Source organism: Callorhinus ursinus, unplaced genomic scaffold (genome assembly GCF_003265705.2).
Source record: "Callorhinus ursinus isolate GAN/ISIS: 27379988/994484 unplaced genomic scaffold, GSC_fseal_2.0 scaffold15, whole genome shotgun sequence".
Classification (NCBI taxonomy): Eukaryota; Metazoa; Chordata; class Mammalia; order Carnivora; family Otariidae; genus Callorhinus; species Callorhinus ursinus.
Genome location: NW_027397077.1, coordinates 4,767,783 through 4,785,122, shown reverse-complemented (window position 1 = coordinate 4,785,122; position 17,340 = coordinate 4,767,783). Strand labels below are relative to the sequence as shown.

Here is a 17,340-nt window from a genome sequence, read left to right as displayed (position 1 = left end):
ACTTTGGAAAGTGTTGTTCATTTATTTCTCATCCCTTTCCACCTGCATATCCATTAAAGCGGACTGATTTAACAAAGAGGTACAGAGCATTAAATAAACATCTCAAACTACCTAGGTAGACTACTATTTATTTTTAAAATTTATTCAATCCTTCATCCATTGAACCAAAAGTTACTAAATACCTATTATACGCAAGGTACGAAAGGGGCTGAAACGGTGAGTAAGATGCTCTCTATCCTTGAGAAGCTTAAATAAAACACTGCCGTTCTCATTCTCATACTGTCTGTTTAACCAGTTCCAGTTTTCCCAGGGGAGCTGGAGTCCTTACTTGTCTGTCTCGGGTGAGTAGGTCTCCACAGAGCTGAGAGAAGAGTTGCCATCATAGCCCCCACAGACGTAGATCTGTCCATCCAGCACGACCGTCCCCATGGCGCTAAAAAAGACAGAGCTGTCATGCAGACGGGCCTCAGACCTCCTAGGCCAGCCTTGCACGCTCCCTAGGAGATCCACCTGACCACGCTGCCTCTTTCTAGAGCAGACCCAAGCCCCACGTGTGAGACTAAGTGTAAAAGTGAGGAGAAAGCAGCTGCCCTTCGGTGCCCCCCGCCGGGCTTCCCTCGGGGGGGGGGGACCCCCTCTCTGCCCTGGCTGTGTCTGAAATGCTCACCTTCCACCTGGCTGTGCTCAAGGTGTCATTATGTCAAAGTTCTCTCTCTCCTGCTCACAAAGCCGTCCTGGACCCCTCAGCAAGAATCAGTCCCTCCCGGCCCCACGCTGCCAGAACAGCTTCTTTACCCCAGCACTTGTCGCTGTCGTCACGGTCACTCATTCACCCCTCGGATCCCACGCGGCACTCAGAAGGAGGCGTGCCGTCCTGGGCCCTAGATCCACAGTGCCGAGCGAGCCGAAGCTCTTGCCCACGGGGGCTTGTTCTGGCGCCTGGGGGTGTTGGGAAGCCACCTGTCACCTCGTAACAAGTGGGGACCTCCCGGAAGACAGGGGTCTTCCCCCATGTGACTCTGACCGTGCTTCGTGTCGTGCTTTGTACAGATCTGTTGTGTTAGCCTGATTTCCCTCTTTAATGCACTGTGAAGTTTGACAGATGTCTTTTCATGACAGATGTGGCTCGAGGGCCCCTACTTTGCTCTGTGGGTGACGCTATGTTCCCGCTGTGCACTGATGGAGGTCCTCTGCGCTTGCCATTTGCCCCCCCTCACCCCACCCACCAAGGAAGCAGCACCATCTTCATGGCACAGATGAGCAGCTGAGGCTGGGGAGGTTGGGTACTTCTCCGGGCTGCCCAAGAGGCAGGCCTTGGATTTAAATGAGACGAGCCCACTCCCATGCTGCCCACCGTGCCCCCCTCTCCTCAGATCAAAGACCCCACGGTCTGGCGTAATCATATAATCTGTTCTATACCATGCCTCATGAGAAATTAAAAATGCCTGCCAAGTCTGCCCAATTCACTGTTCTCAAATCTGGTGCTGAAGATTCAAAATGAATCTGGGTGGCTGACAAACAGGAAAATAAAATACACCAGGCTTACTGCCACCTTTCAAATGTACACAGCAAACCAAACTGATCTGCGCAATGTCCCTTTGAGGGACACCATAACAGATCCCCTCAACTGGCCCAGAAGAGGAAAAGGACTCTGGCCTCAGGCAAGGACTGTGGGAAGACCACAAATTCACCAGACACTGTCACTATCCTTCCAGAACTGGACAGAAGTAACAACACAGGAGTTCAACAACAATACGAGACAGAAGAGATGCCACAAAACTGAGTGAGGTTAACTATCAACCAAGCGGTAAAGGCCAGTGTGAAGAGGGGAGGGGCCTGGCATGGAACATGGCAGGCGAGGGGAAGGATGATGGCAGGAAGGAGTTTGTCACCACAGGCATGACAGAGAGCCATGTGGGACAGCAGGAGAGAAGTGACTCAGAACATTGTTCGGCAGCCTGTAATTTCAAAGGGATGAAATGGAGCTGGGTCCATGCTACTAATAACAGGGCATTAACCACAGTGAGGGAAGGGGGTGCCCAGAGGACTTTCCTCCCAGACAACACTCCAAACTCTGTGACATCAAAGCAAGGAAGTTGCCCAGAGCAGACACCCCAGGAAGAACAACGGGTTGCAGTGAAAGCAAAAAGGGCACTCATGGCTGGAGAAATGGAGTAATGAGTCATCCGAGGCCACAGAAGGCTGCAAGGCGCCCAAGGAGCAGAAAAGGGAAGCTCTGAGGTAGGGAGGGGGGAGGAAGGAACCACAGACTGTTAGCTCAGGGAAGGGCAGATCATGTATACAAATTCTTTTCTTCCCAAGCGAACCTACTGTGACTCTTTGTGAATCTGGTCTTATTGGTACATACAAAGGCAGACTCCTCCCGGCCCGAGGCCACACGCTAACACTGCAGAACGTGGTACGTGTGCCTCCTGGCCTGACACTTCTTCTTGCTCGCCACACAGGCAGTCGCTTGATCTTACACACAGAAAACCCAGAGCAGGGCCAGACAAAGGGGCCTATCAGGCAAATGCTTGGGCCACAGAATTTACAAAGCAGAAAGGCCCTCGAAGAGCATCTGCCCCAGTGGTTTTCAAACTGCCCCTTTCAAAAACAACTCATGTAACTTTTCCCCTAAAGTTGGGCATCTGTCAAGGAAGCTCAATTTGTGAGAGAGAAATGCAGAACTGTTTTGGTTATAGGGGTACGGACCACTTCCTCTACTCTGTCAGCCCCGGAAGAGAAAGCTGAGCGCCACTTGAAACTGGTGATCCAGGGTGGCCCTACTGAGGGCAGAAGAAGAGAAGACCTTGTCCAGGGACCCCCCCCCCCCCCCCCACCGCTCCAGAGCCCAGCCGTGCACATGCTCCACACGTCTGACGGAAGGGAAGAGGCCGCCTGCCCCTTCGGCACTGAGAAGGCTGAATGGAGGTGTCATTCGGATGCCCTCTAACTCTTCTTCAGGAAATCTGAGCAGGCAAGGGATGGAGGAGACAAGTATCTGAGTGTATTAAGAGACATAAACTTGGTCCACCTACGTGCTCACACCTGGCAGGGGGAGGGCGGGTGACTGAAGTGAAGCATGTTGCTATGGCTCACATACTCCCAGGGTGGCAGAAGCACGTGTGTGGGAGAGACCGGGGGGTGGGGTGGAGGTGGGGAAGAGGGTATAAAGGACAACACTTCTCATGTCCTTTCATCACTAATAAAGTTAAATCCTCCTTATTCTTCAAGTTTCAACTTTAATCCCACCTCTTCCCTGAAATCTTCCAGACGTTTCCATCCAGTTTCTTTCCCTTCTAGAATCTTCCATAACATACATTTTCCATTCTTATCTGATACTTAAATAACAATACAACTTCCACATGTCCATGTCTCATCTCTCTAAGCTCCTCAAAGGACAAGGCAAGGACTTTACTTTTGAGCAGATGGGGCTGAGCTCCCGGGAGTGGCAGTGGCTGGCCTGGCTGCAGGAAATTCCCAGGCTGGCTTGTGTTTTATATTATTATGTGCCCCTGCCTGTCTAGCATGGCGCTCCCCAGATGCTCAGTGTGTATGCTCAGGCTGCACAAGTGGCTTCCAGAATACCTTCTCTTGCTATTCATGCTCCGCACTCTGGTCCACGTGTCCGTCTCTGGGTTGTAGACCTCCACAGTGCTCAGCCGTAGCTGGCCGTCATACCCCCCAATGGCATAGAGAAGCCCGTTCACCACAGCCACACCGACGCGGCTGCGGGCTGTTGTCATGGGATGGCACTTCTCCCAGCGATTGGCGATGGGGTCGAACACTTCCACCACATTCAGGGAATCACCTGCATAAAAATTTGCTACTCAAATTAAAACAAATGAGACCATGTGTTTAGATCACAGCTGTTGGGCACTGATTACATGGAATGTTCGACTTGACTCTATCAGTTCTTCCCACAGAAATACTCAAGCCAGATGGGCCCACTAAGACGTTTCAGCCGTGCTAACCTCAAACTGAATTCTTCAAGGAAAATCAGATCAGACAGGAGGCATTCACTTTCTAGAGGGCAGTTTTAAACTGCAATGAGGTATGCCACCTGCTTAAGGCCAAAGTCGAAGGGAGATGGACACACTGTTTCCCCAGTGCAGGAGGCATGCCCACAAGGAAGGGCATGGGTCCCCCCGCCGACTTTCACTTACTAGCGTGTGACCCTGGGCAAGGTGCTTTGTATCCCCATCTTCTGTTCTCACATGTGACATGGAGATAATCTCTATGGCAGAGTTATCGTCAGGATTAAATGACAGAATAGGCAAAGCACCTAGCATAGTTCTAGAACACACTAAGTGCTCAATAAATAGTAGTTATAGTAGCCAGGAATGATGATTCCAACCCTACCATTTACAACAGGGTTTTTTTTTTTTTAGATCAAATAAAATAATCCCCCCTCCCTGTTTTATTCTATTGTGGGGCACTTCGCACCTACCACACTTCAGTGTTTACTAGCTGAGGACACCCCCTTTCCAGGACACATGGTTAACAAGTATATGGTAAACCGACTGGTAAACTGACCCATCTCTCATTAAGCTTCAATTAAAAATGAAACTGCCCAGGACTGCCCACCACCTGCCCCCCTCCATGAGCCTGGACTGACCCAGAGAAAAGGGCGGCCTTCATGTGGGAGGTGACTCCGCCCTTTGCCACTATGCCACCAAGATTCAGGAGGCCACATTGCCCTCCCCATGAAATCTCCACTGCCCTGCAGTGGTGCCTGGGTGGGCAGGAGGGCAGAGGGCCTCATGAGCTTGCCTGAAAACTTGGCTGGGTAAGAGCTGCCGAGAACATGCTGACTCCAAAGCATGTGTGCACTGCGTGGGAGGCAGCAGGTGGAGAGAAAGCGGTATTATGGATAGTGCTGACCGTGTATTTGGAGAATTTTCCTTCTTATGGTGACAGACATAGAGTCTAACCCCAGAGATCCATATGACCAAATGTGATTAGCCTGGTAACAGCTGGGTCCTGGACTGCATTCTACCCAGGGATGGTATTTAGCTCTGGTATTCTGACTTGATGGTATTCATACCTGACATGCTTTCACTGCATAGCATAATAGCTGTATCAAATCAAGAGGGACCAGGGTGTGACATACAAAGGAGGGGACCAGAGGACCAGACTAGGTTGTTTGGTGCCTTTTTATCCACAAAGTCCCAGACAGCGCCCTGCAAAGGGGAGCTGCAAGATACCTGCTGAGTTGAGGCCCCCCACGGCATAGATAAGGCCCGTGATGGACGTGCAGCAGCGAGGCCGAGTTCTGAAAGCCGGCAGGTGGGGCCGGCGCTCCGGCATGAGGTGATAGTCCTTTGCTTCGTCTACCAGGTCCCTGGAAGAAGGTGTCGCATGTTAGGACAGGAGGTATTTCTCCACGTGGTCTACATTTGTATTTCCGAGTCTGGTTGCCCCACCCCCAACTGGAAGGGAAACATGGGAGGAGCAGCCTTCTGGAAGGTTTGGTCTTGAACCCAAGCGAGTCCAGGGGGAACCACACACAGCTACTGAAACATGCTCAGACTCAGAGGGGCAGATGAGCAGAGCCCACCTCAGTGAGAGTAATCAGAATGAGTATCTTCTAATAGGCACACACGTAGCAGGAGGAGAACAGGGTGGTGGCACGACAGCTGGTGTTAGGGAGGTTCGACAAGCAGCCTGCACCCTGTCACCACTGAGACCCAGCTCTTCCTTCCTATCCGTCTGGCCCACACCCTGCAATGCACCATTCCTCACCCAGACTGGGGCAGCAGAAGCTGACTGCTACTGACGGATGGCCCTGCCTCCGGTCCTCCAATCCACCCTCCACACTACAGCCCAAGCTGTCTGAGAACCTTTGATAGCTACCCATTGCCTAGAGAATGAAGTTCAAACTCCAAAAGCCCCCTTGAGACTGCTTGTCACGGGGTCCCCCTACCTGCAGCCACACCTCCACCCCCTCCTGCCACACACCTTCATACGGCTCACACACAGCCACGGACTTCCTCTGACCCTGCTGTGAATATGGCAAGCTGTGTGGAGGAAGGTGAACATTTTCCTTTGCTATTCTACTTTTATAATGATCCTCCTATATGGCTACCGCCTTCTGAGCTGTTTTGGGAGCTCCGCTGTGCCACATCATCACCGATTTACCCTGGGTAAAAGTTTTCCATGCTGGTAAACATGTCCCCCCTTGCCCATCACTGTGGACGGGCCCAAACCCACCTGAGGCCAGTGCACTGACTAATGTTTACTGGAGAGGACAAGGAGCCCCAGGGAGTCACCACTAAGTCAGCTCCTGGAGATGCTAGGAAATCCTCAGGGAGTGTAGGGGAGGAAGCCCCTTCTGCCTCAATGCTCCCTCATGGCACATTTCTTTGCCCAAGGGGTCAGACTCGGGCTCTTTCAGGCTCTAGACACAAGGCAGATCAATCTGCGTGCCGTGAATTAGGACTGACCACTCCAAATCCTTCTACCCCTGAGCTGGAACACAAACAGCCTAAGTGGCCAAGTTCTCTTCTCTGCCTGCTCCCCCCCGCCGCCCCCCACAGCATCCTGTGCAGGCTGGCCCTCGCTCACCTGCATTTGTGGCAGGAACGCACCAGGTCATCCTGCTGCACGCGGTCTGACAGGAACTGGGGCCGGCAGAGGGGCAGGCGGATATTGGACAACAGCTCGGGCAGGCAGGGCCCCCTCTGCTCCCGGTCATATCTGACCCAGGCCAACGCAGCTTCAAAGACCTGCCATGGCAGAGAGTGCAAGCCGTGTAGTTACTCCTCGCTCCCAGGGGCCACGTCCCCAGGCCCCCCAGTCTCGATGCCTCCACTCCCTATACTGAGGCAGTCCCTCAGGCCCATACATCTTTCCTCCTACTTGTCTCCTGAAGTCACTGTCTTCTGCTTCCCCAAGCTGCCCCATTTGGCCCAGCCTCTTGAAAGGCAAGCCTCAGTGACTGTAACAGCTTCCCGGTTTTTATCACATCCTCCTAGTGAAAAGCTGCACATGGTTCCTTACTCCTTTGTGCATCTCCCCACACTGTTTGCTTGTCTTCCCTCCTCGACCCCTCCACCCTCTGTTCTCACAGGCTGGCCAGTTCTCTGTGCACACTGTCCCTTTCACCTCGAAGGCCCCTCATATCCTCCTCTTCATCTAAACCCACCCCCCCTTTCCTTAAGGCCTGGTTCCAGATTGATGTTCTCTGGAGCTTTCCCTAAAGGCTCCAGCCACGAGGGTACTTCCCTTTAAAACCTGGGATCCAATGTATAACCGGTAAACGAGCTGCCCCAGGTCATATTCATTAGTGGGAGAGCTTGGGACACGGCTTGCTCTTGGGACGGGGCTCTTCCCTGCACCTACAGCGCCCGCACGGCCACACTCAGGGCCCCCTTTACTACTGCTCTTCGGACATTAGGGAAATGAGCCGAGTTGGGACTAACCTCCCAACAGCTTGCCTCCTAGAGCCTGGGGTTCCTCCTGCAGAAGCAGAGCTTCACGGCAGGCCAGGACTCCACACTGCAAGCATCCCAAGCTGCTCTGCCTGGGGCCTTGGATAGGTTTCCCAGCGACTGGACCAGTGGAGGCCTTGCCGCAGAGGAGCTCCCGGCGTCTGCAGGGCCAGGTCCGAGCATCTCACCCCGGCACCGGAGCCCTTCGCTGTCCAGCCCTAGCCACCCTCTGCTCCAAGTAATGTCTCCTCACGGTCCTCTTCATGTGTCTGTGCCACACCTCTGCTGATCAAAGGGATCGCCCTTTGCTCCTCCCTGACTGCTAACACCCTGCACTCTCATTTATTCACGCTCTTCTTGGCCACCCCTGGGAAGAGGTCTTCTTTGTCCTTCGAGGACCCTAGTCATTCAAAGGCTTCGCCTCTTCCATCAGTTTCAGTCTGCCGGTGCTGACCACCACCTCCAGTCCTTTCCCCTCAGTAACTGATGCCAACGGGCCTTTGACGCTGCTCCCTCTCTCCCAACCTCGCGCTCAGGGCCCCTCTGGCCCACCTGCTCCCTGCCGTCTCACCCAGCATGGGTTCCGCGGATTCTGAGGTGGGTGCCCTCAGCGCCCATGCTGTGCACCTTCCTCCCTTAATCACGCCCACCTTGAAAAGTCTCTACCCTGGGGCGCCTGGGTGGCTCAGTTGGTTAAGCGACTGCCTTCAGCTCAGGTCATGATCCTGGAGTCCCGGGATCGAGTCCCGCATCGGGCTCCCTGCTCAGCAGGGAGTCTGCTTCTCCCTCTGACCCTCTTCCCTCTCGTGCTCTCTATCTCTCATTCTCTCTCTCAAATAAATAAATAAAATCTTTAAAAAAAAAAAAAAGTCTCTACCCTGGTGAGGTCCAGCTCTGTAAGTTCACCCCCACCTGCACTCTGCACCTGTGCCAGCAAATGCAGCTGACAGAGCTGGCTGGTCCTTTCTTCTCTCTTTTTAGTAATTTCTACACCCAACATGGGGCTCAGACTCACAACCCCAAGATCGAGTCACATGCTCCTCCGACTGAGCCAGCCAGGCATCCCTTGGTGGGTCCATTCCAACTTTGTGGTCGGTAATCCCATCAGGCCCTGCTTCCCACCAAGCCCCTCTTCGCTTCCCGGGTATCATCCGTTTCCTCTCCCGCTCCCAGAGGCCTGGCTCACGACTTTTCATCTCTCCTCACATTTCTCACCCTCCTCCCGATCCTCATTCTCAGGTAAGAAAACAGACACATGGCAGAAGAGAACGTCAGTAGAATCTGCCAGCATGTCCCTTCCCACCCTGCGCCTCCCCGTGCCCCTGGCTGCGGGGGTTCTCCCTCCTGTGGGGACGGACACGAGGGGCTGGTGCTCCCAGCAGGGACACCCCGTGCCCTCAAGCCGGCCTCTCGCTTCCTCCAGGACGTCATGTCAGCAGCCATTCTCCCCTTCCTCCTGCATCACTGACTCTTCCCTCTCTTCTGGAAAATTCCCACCAGTAGTCAAATGTACTGCCATTTTTCTCACCTTAAAAAACAAACCAGCCAACCCCTTCCAACTTCATATTCTTCCCCAGTGATTGCCCCAGTGCTCTGCTCTCCTTTAGAATAAGACTCTTTGAAAGCGTTATCTATGCTAATTTCCAGTTCGAGGCAGCATTACTTCTAATAGTAAATACTGGAAATCGCCTGACATCTAAGAATAAGGGGTGCAATGTTGATAAAATCCACTGAATGTAAGACACTGAAATGGATACAAAGTTCTCATGAAACATGCACATAGTGTAATGAAACAAACCCATAATAAACAAGCTGCACACACATGGTCTTCATGGAAAAAAAAAAAAGAAAACAAAGATTAAAAAGAACAGGAGCCCCTGAGTCCCCTGCAGACGGCTACTGTGCTTTACAGACCTGCTCCTCTGACTTTACATTCAGCTCATCCCGAGACACCAGCTCAAGCACATCTTCCAAGGGCAGGGCCAGGAATTCTTCCGACATGGACACCTCCACAAAGTGCTGGTGGATGAAGCTGTTGGCTGCGTCGTACAGCACAGCGCACATCATGGTCTCAGCAAACTGGCGGACACCCAGGCAATTTTTGGGGTGGAGACTTTTGGCATAAGAAAAGATGAAAAGAAAAAATGTAGAGGAAGAATGGTATGTTTGGTCATTCTCAGAGCTACAGAATGGAGAAAACCCTGCTTTGCTCTCAGCTTGGCTGCAAACTCCGTGCATGATCCCAGGTGTGCTGCTCAGGACTCAATTGTGAAGGTTTAAAATGAAGACACTGCCTGTTGGACCTAGTGTTCACTGTGTCTAGATGGGATGAGTTCTCTGGCAAGTCTGGGAAGCAGCTCTGAGGACAGAAGAATAGGAGAACACATACTGTTTGCTTTCCTTCAGCCGTTGACATTCTTGGTCAAATATCTACCTGTTCCCCACACGGGCACTGAAGTTGTAGAATGAGAGTTTAAACCATGCGGAGAGATGACTTCTCTAACACCAGGACCCTTACGCTTCATCTTCTGTAAACAGGAAGAAGTGCGGTTAGACTCTATGGTCTAACTGGACCCCCAGGAACACCAGCGGTAGCTACCACTCACTCAGCACCATCAGCGCGTCCGGTACTTTGCCAGAGAGAATCTTTTCAACAGCACTGCAGAGTAGTCATTACTTCCATTTTTAGATGGAAAACTGAGGCTCAGAGAAACTAAGACACGTGCTCCCAGCCCTCTACAAGCCAAGTGGTGGTGTGGAGACTGAACCCCGTGTGCATTTCCATGACCTGGAAGCAGACCTGCCCTCCTTGGGGCCGTCTGGGTAAATCCGGGCCCTGCGTCACACCAGGTGACATGGGAGGGTTCCTCAAGTGTCCGTAACAGCCTCACTTGGAAAAAGGTGAGGACAAGAGCTAGCCAGCTCCTACAGCTGTGGCCACGATTAAGCAAGAATGTGGCAAAAGCACTCAGCATGGTGCCTGGCGTGAAGTCAGCTGCTGTCTTAATTTTCATCGTGGTCGTTTTTCTTACTACTATTGCATGTGACAAAATCTCAAATGCACCCAACGTGGTTCTGAAATCTTGGTGACAGCAAGAGATTCTGGGGTTGGGGCTTTTCTGCTTTTCTTATTTTGACTTTGTGACTGATAATCTGTGGAAGGAGAAGGTGTTTATCAGATGGAAATTGCCCAGGTTTTCTTTATTAGACTGCTTGCTTTCCTTCCCTGCCATGTTGTTTAAAGTTATAGGCAAAGTTAGGCTCCATAGCTCAGGGGTTAGAGCACTGGTCTTGTAAAGTTATAGGCAGAGTTATACTCGCTAGCCAACAATCACTGCTGTCCCCCAGCAGCAGACCTGAAGGGCAGAGTCTCTCAGGAGCCTGCCTTTGGGATAATCTAAATTCCACAAGCTGTTGCTTCCCTTCCAGCCTGAAGAGGCTCTGTCCATGGCTTTGGAAATCTCTGTGCATTTCCACAAAGGCCAGGGAAGCATGAGCACTGACTAACACTTAGGCAAGGCCGCATGGCCAGTCAGGAACACAGCGCTCAAGGTCAGAATGTCGGCTCAGTCATCAAATACCACCTTTCTCCTGGAGCACTTACAGGGACTGAATGAGATTTGTTTATAGGCCTTTACACACATATGGCAGATATGAGGCTCAACCTTCCCTGGGCCTCTATACCATGTGATTCACTGATTCCAACTGCAACGACATCAACTCAAGATGCCACGGACTGGGAAATGGATAGAGTCCAAAGACGTGGGAAAGGATGGTCAATATACTGCCTAGAGCACATTCCCATCTGCTGGCTCTCAGGTAAGGACTCCTGTACCTTGCCTTTGGCTGTCTTTGACTGGCATGGCATAATAAGGAGAGCAAAACACACCTTCAACTGAACTGGGATTCTGCGTCGAAGAGGATGGGATGTGGGAAGCCTGCTTGTGAGGCAGCTGGTGGGGAAGGAGGAGGGAGGTCTACCATGCAGGAGAGGGCCCCGTTCAGGAGACGAGCCGGAGGAAGATAAGAGGGAAGATGAACCCAAAGGGCAGAGGTAGACCCATATCTTCCATTAGCCACCTCACAACTGGCAACCACCTTCTTGACTTTGTCAGCAGGGAGGCCACAATAAGATGTAATGCTTTATCAGACGCAGGAAGCAGTGACCTGAAGTAAGTCAGTCACTGGCTTGGTTCACTGATTTATCTGATGTTCTGGTTCAATTCTGAGAAAAGAGTTTTGGAAAATACATAGCTCCAGTGCTCACCTAAAAACAAGGAGGCCCATACATCTGAAGGCTTGGAAAGGGGCCACAAGAAAAATATCAACCCCAACCTCATGGAAAACTCTGAGAGCTTTACAGCTTCTCTGTGCTGAAAAGACAGAAGTCCTGTCTTTTCCACTAACGCTCAGAATGGTTTCTCTCAAGTCATTAGTAATCACAGCTTGACAACAAAGGGCCCACGTGCTTGTCTTTGAATACAGGCACATGGGAAGGGGGCAGGTGGGACCCCCTAACACACTCCGCAGCCAGGCTCAGGGAGAACCACTCCAAGGAAGAGAGGCAGTGATGGTAACTACTGGAAAGAAAACAGAAAGCAGGTCAAGCCTCTGGGGCCTGTGGGAAGGAATAAAGACAGGAATAAGGTGTGAAGTGAGGCTCAGAAGGGATCTTGCAGGGCTGAAAGGGAGAATGTCAAGGACAGACTCATAATGTCAGGCTTTGTGCTTAAGTGCGTCTTCCCAAAATATCACTGATGCATGTAAAAACTCCACTGGTCTAAAAATCACTTTTCTAAGCATCTTTTGCGTGGCACTCCTTTGTAAGAGGCTAGGTCCAGTATTGAGAGTGATGACCTCAAAGGCCCCTAGGTGGAGCTGTTGTCCCCTTGTGAGAGTGGCCAACTTAATCCTTTCCAGAATGCCGACTTAATCATTCTGAGCTCTGTGGAGACAGAGATAAACCAAGTCTGGTCTGTATCCTTAAGCAGCTCCCAAGTGAGTAGGATAGCCAGTGTGCCTCACATCCCCCCGCATGCATCCCTCCAGCCTGACCCAGAAGGCATCCCAGCAGAGGGTCAAGCCAGGCTCTGGGGCTACATTGTCCTTATGTGGTCTCATCTGTAAAACCTGAAATAGGACCTACGATGAAACCACTCACCCTGCACCCAGCAGCGTGCCCTGCGTGCTAAGCATCATTACCATGGTTATTAAGACTAGCTGCACACACAGCAGTGCTCAGTGATGTCCATGAGCACCACGGGGGCAGGATGGGGACAGCAGGTGGGGTCCACAGAGCTGCTGAATGAGTTGGATTTGTGGAGCCGGAATGAGAGAGGGAGAGGTCAGCTCTAAGAGGAAATGAGGTTCAGGAGGGCAGATCTGAGACAGAAAGAATGCTGGTCTTCAGGCCAGGGACCTTGTGATCGCAGTAGCTCAGGTGGAGACCAGGTCTCGTAGAGCACCACAGACATTGTGTGGAGCCCAGCACTAACGTGCACCCCCAAGTCTCTAGTGCTTAAGAGGCAGCTTTGATCTTATGGCTAAGAGCTCCCCTTCTTGAGGGGGAGAAAGAGCCTTCTTATCAGCTCAGTCATCAAAGGGGCATTGCTGAACGCTGGACCTAGGTAGGGATATACTCCATGGTCCGTACCCTAAGAGAGTATACAGTGATTGCTTCCAGGGGACTGAGGGGGGACACAGAGTTCCAGGAGGTGAAATTTGGGTGGGCCCCTAAAGAGTGGAAGGAAAAAAAAGTCAAGACTTTCAAGGAGGGGAAAGGATCTACACAAAGATGGAGACAGGCTATGGAACAGAGAGGCAGTACGGAATCCGTCGGTTTGGTGGTGACAGTCAGCTAAGTTAGCACTGGTCAAACTGGGGGACCAGAAGAGGTGCGTGTCAGGCCAGGAGAGAGCACAGGCAGAGGTCTGTAAATCTGTTCCTCAAAGGTTCACCCCAAAGAACTGGGCACCACTCGACAGCGATTTGAAGAGTCAGCTCCCTGGCTCACTCCCTTCATAAAATTCTGTATGCCCAGACTGAGCGAATCGGCAGGGGGCTCCAGGAACGACCTGGGCGCGCTCCCCGCCATGGCCGAGTCCATGGCCTCACCGTTCTCGAAGGAATGTGCAGCAGGCGTCCTTGATGCTCTGCAGCTGCAGGAAGCTCGCCCCCATCAGCAACGACTGCACGTTCTGCTGGTCAATGGCAAGGTGGCCGTTGTAGGCAAAGTTGATCAGAGCCTCCAGGGCGCTAGAGAAAGGAGAGAAAAGATCCGCTTCAGAGACTCTGGCCCTCACTGAGCTGACATGCCTACCTGGGGAATGCATGGGCCCTGCTCTAAAACCCATTTAGCCCATGCCCTTCGAGAATCTGCATGACAGGAATAATGACTTCACCAGAGTTGAAGAGTCATTCTACTTCGTAAGCTGTCTTTATTGCCCAAATAATCTTATTACAGAAAATTTTAAAAAGAGAAAGCAAGTACCCACAATCTCACTACTAAATGAGTCAAAAGTGGTTACTTTTTTGGGTTCATTTTTAGTCCCTATTCGCCTGCATGCGTAAATGGATACGGAGATAATCACATAATACTTACTGAGTCCTTTCCCATGTTGCTACACTGTCTTCATGTTTATCATTTTTAGTGGCTGCTATATAGTATTTCAACAGGCAAGCATGCCATAATTTATTTCCTTTATTGGTAGGCCTCATAGCTAATAACATCTTATTGCCATCATAAATAGCGTTTTTATTATTTCTTTGGGATACATTTCCAGAATGAGATGCCGACAAATTTTTCTGCCTTTCAATTCCCACTGGGAAAGAACTCCAAGTTCTGTCTCAGGGCTGCACGTGGTCTGGCCCCTCTCCGGCTCTCTGACCTCATCACCTTCCACTCTTAGCCCTCATTCTGTCCCAACATGCCGAACACACCCTCACCGCAGGGCCTTTTTGTACTGTCGGCTCCGCTTGGATGGCTCTGTCACCAGACGGCTCACTCCCTCACTTCGATTAAGGTCTCAGCTCAAATGTCACCTCATCACAGAGGCCTTCCCTGATCACCCTGGAATGACACAGACCCCCCACCATCGCTCACTTTACTGTTCTCGCCTCGCTTTCACTTGCCAGCCCTATCATGCACGTGTGTGGTTATGGTTATGGCCAGATTCCCACAGCTAGAAAGTTGGCACAATAAGAGGCGCTGTTTTCTTAGTGCTACAGCTCAGTGCCTCCGGCAGCACACATGACAGGTGCTGTCTACCTCTGTTAAAGGAAGCACTTGGACTGTGCATGGCAATGAGCACAGCTCCTTCAGAGATACAGACCTCAGAGAAGAGAGTGTACAAGTGCCCTTGCAGACCCACTTCTGTGTCTTTCCTTATAAGTAGCTGGCCTGAGATTTCTGCCTTGCAGTGGGTATATAAGATTTCTGCCTTGCAGTGGGTATATAAGATTTCGGCCTTGCAGTGGGTATACAAGATTTCGGCCTTGCAGTGGGTATACAAGATTTCGGCCTTGCAGTGGGTATACAAGATTTCAGCCTTGCAGTGGGTATACAAGATTTCGGCCTTGCAGTGGGTATACAAATCCTCTCCACGTGCTGGGGCAGACCACTCTCAATCATCCAGAGGGTCCTACGGTTTCCTGGCTCCTTTAGCCCTCGTTGTCACCACTCTAAGATTAAGAAGGAAGGCAACAAATGACAGGTTACTGGGTGAGGTTGCCAACTCACTGCTTTGTTTACTGTTTCCCCTCCAACAAGAACGTCATTGCCCCGAGTCACTCTGTGTGTCTCATTTGCTACTGCATTCCCAGCCCTCAGAACAGTGCCACACACATAGCAGGGGCACAGTGGACCCTTGGACACAGCCTAGGTTATAAACATGCAGCCTCAGTTCACAGACTTGTAGCAAAGTCAAACGAAGAATCTTTCACATAAACATCCTTCTCCCTTTCAAGGCCCAAAAAGGCATACTATGGAATATGTTTATACAAAGTCTTCATATAGTCATTAGGAAGGTATTTCCACGAAGAGGGTCCAGTAGTAAGTGACTTTACATGTCAGGACAACATTAAGGAAATGCCTGAATGACATGATTTCAGCGGTTATGGTACTGCCTCCTGCCCCTAAAATTCATCTAGGGCAGAATTTTGCAGCCTCGGCAGGACTGACATTTGAGACCAGTACCTGCTAGGGAGGGCTGTCCTGGACGCTGAAAGGCAGTTAGATGGGGTAACTTTTGGGCTTGCCCTCTTTGGGCTTCAATTTTCTCAACCATCCAATAACCATGATTTTGCCCATCTTCTGAATCTGTGTTGTCTCATGTGGTAGCTACCAGCCACACATGGCTATTTAAAATTATGTTAAAATTAATTAAAATTAAGTAAAATGTAGAATTCAGTTCCTTAATCCCACCAGTTAAAATTCAAGTGCTCAGTAGCTACATATGGCTAGCGGCTACCTTTCTGGAGAGTACAAACACAACATTCCCATCAGTGCAGAAGTTCGAACGGATGACTCTGTTCTAGACTGTCAGGGAGAGTACGGAATGAAGACACTTATTGGGAAAACTATTTTGCCGGCTAGAATGGTTAGCACAGAAAAGTGCAGAGGATACCATTTTACCACCTTTGTACCCAGTCCTCATAAAAAATAGCTTGGACGCTGGTCCCTATTAAAAGTGTTACTTTAATAGTGCTGTGTCCCGCCACGGGCCTGCCAACAGCACCACGCACGGGGCTGAAGCTGCGCCTGGAAACCTGCAGACTGAGAGACCCAGTGGAGGAACTGAGTACCTGGGGTCCATTCCTTGCATTACAATCTCATCCTGCTTGCACTCCATCATGTCATTTGTAAACATAGCGTGGAAGTACGGGATTGAAGCTGCTAAGACGATCCGGTGGGCACTGAATTTGTGGTCCCCAATCTGTGGGCAAAGTGAGATACAAAGAGAGATACTGAGGAAGGCAAATACAAAACCCAACCGGTCCCTTCCCCGGCTTAAGCTTCTGCTGCCCGTTGAAATGGGACTGGAGGCATCCCGGTACATGACAGATTTTATCACGGAGACCCTGAGAGCTTCAATTCCACATACTCCGCTGCAGTGGAAGAGTGCAAACAACACAGTTTCATGAAGCATTAAAATGGTTAAAAAAAAAACGGAAGCCCGAATGCTTCCAGCGGTAGTTTTTACTTCTATGGCAGTCGCACTGCCCTGTTCCCGACTCCCCGCCAACTCAGAGACCTGACTCTCTAACACATTATCCTGATCCCAGTTTTACTGAAGGCAGATGGAGGAGACAAACTGTCCAAGAACCCTAGAGCTCCTGACAGGAGGCTCCTCAAGAAGAGTAGATACACATACAGGAAGAGATGAGGAGAAACAAAACCAGACTTGAATAGGAGAACACGTGGGGATGAAGGACAGAGCAGGCATGGTGGGCACGTGTGCTGGGGGGCCTGGGGGCAACAACCGGGCTATGGTAGGCCTTGTGGAGCCCAGAGCTCCTCTTAGGAAAATGACCCCGGCAGCAAGTAGCTCAAGAGACTGGTACTGTGTACTGCTAGTGCTCTGCATGGCCCACAGGGCTCAGGTCACACAGGGACGGAGGCAGACTCTCTCCAACTTGTACCGAACCCTCCTGACAGACACATCCTTACCTGGGGAGTCCTATAATGTGCTTTCCAACTATCTGCCAAAAGGATAGTCCTTTTAACAAGCTTTGCCATTTATAGCTTCTAGCCACATAAACATTTCCACTTAAGAACTTTCTAGGCTTCAGAAAGAACAAAACAGTCTCCCCCCACCCCACAAGTTCCACATTAGTGAAATGCCAGAGCATCTCACTACCTGATGCTCTTCTTGGTCACATTTACTCAAGGATTCTAGTTCAGGTTCTG

At 51.0% G+C, this 17,340-nt stretch overlaps 1 protein-coding gene across 3 annotated transcripts in view; it reads right to left on the bottom strand.

The window, feature by feature from the left end:
- KLHL18 (kelch like family member 18) overlaps positions 1–17,340 on the bottom strand; it is a 54,670-nt gene that overhangs the window by 5,404 nt on the left and 31,926 nt on the right. For 2 of the 3 annotated variants that reach the window (XM_025885186.2, XM_025885188.2), the window contains 7 exons: positions 16,236–16,366; positions 13,548–13,688; positions 9,348–9,546; positions 6,568–6,728; positions 5,208–5,344; positions 3,589–3,826; positions 329–433 (listed from right to left, as the gene is read on the bottom strand). In XM_025885186.2, coding sequence (XP_025740971.1) covers positions 329–433; positions 3,589–3,826; positions 5,208–5,344; positions 6,568–6,728; positions 9,348–9,546; positions 13,548–13,688; positions 16,236–16,366 — 1,112 coding nt within the window. The remainder of the gene's footprint in view (positions 1–328; positions 434–3,588; positions 3,827–5,207; positions 5,345–6,567; positions 6,729–9,347; positions 9,547–13,547; positions 13,689–16,235; positions 16,367–17,340) is intronic. The other variant, XM_025885187.2, reaches the window with a different exon arrangement.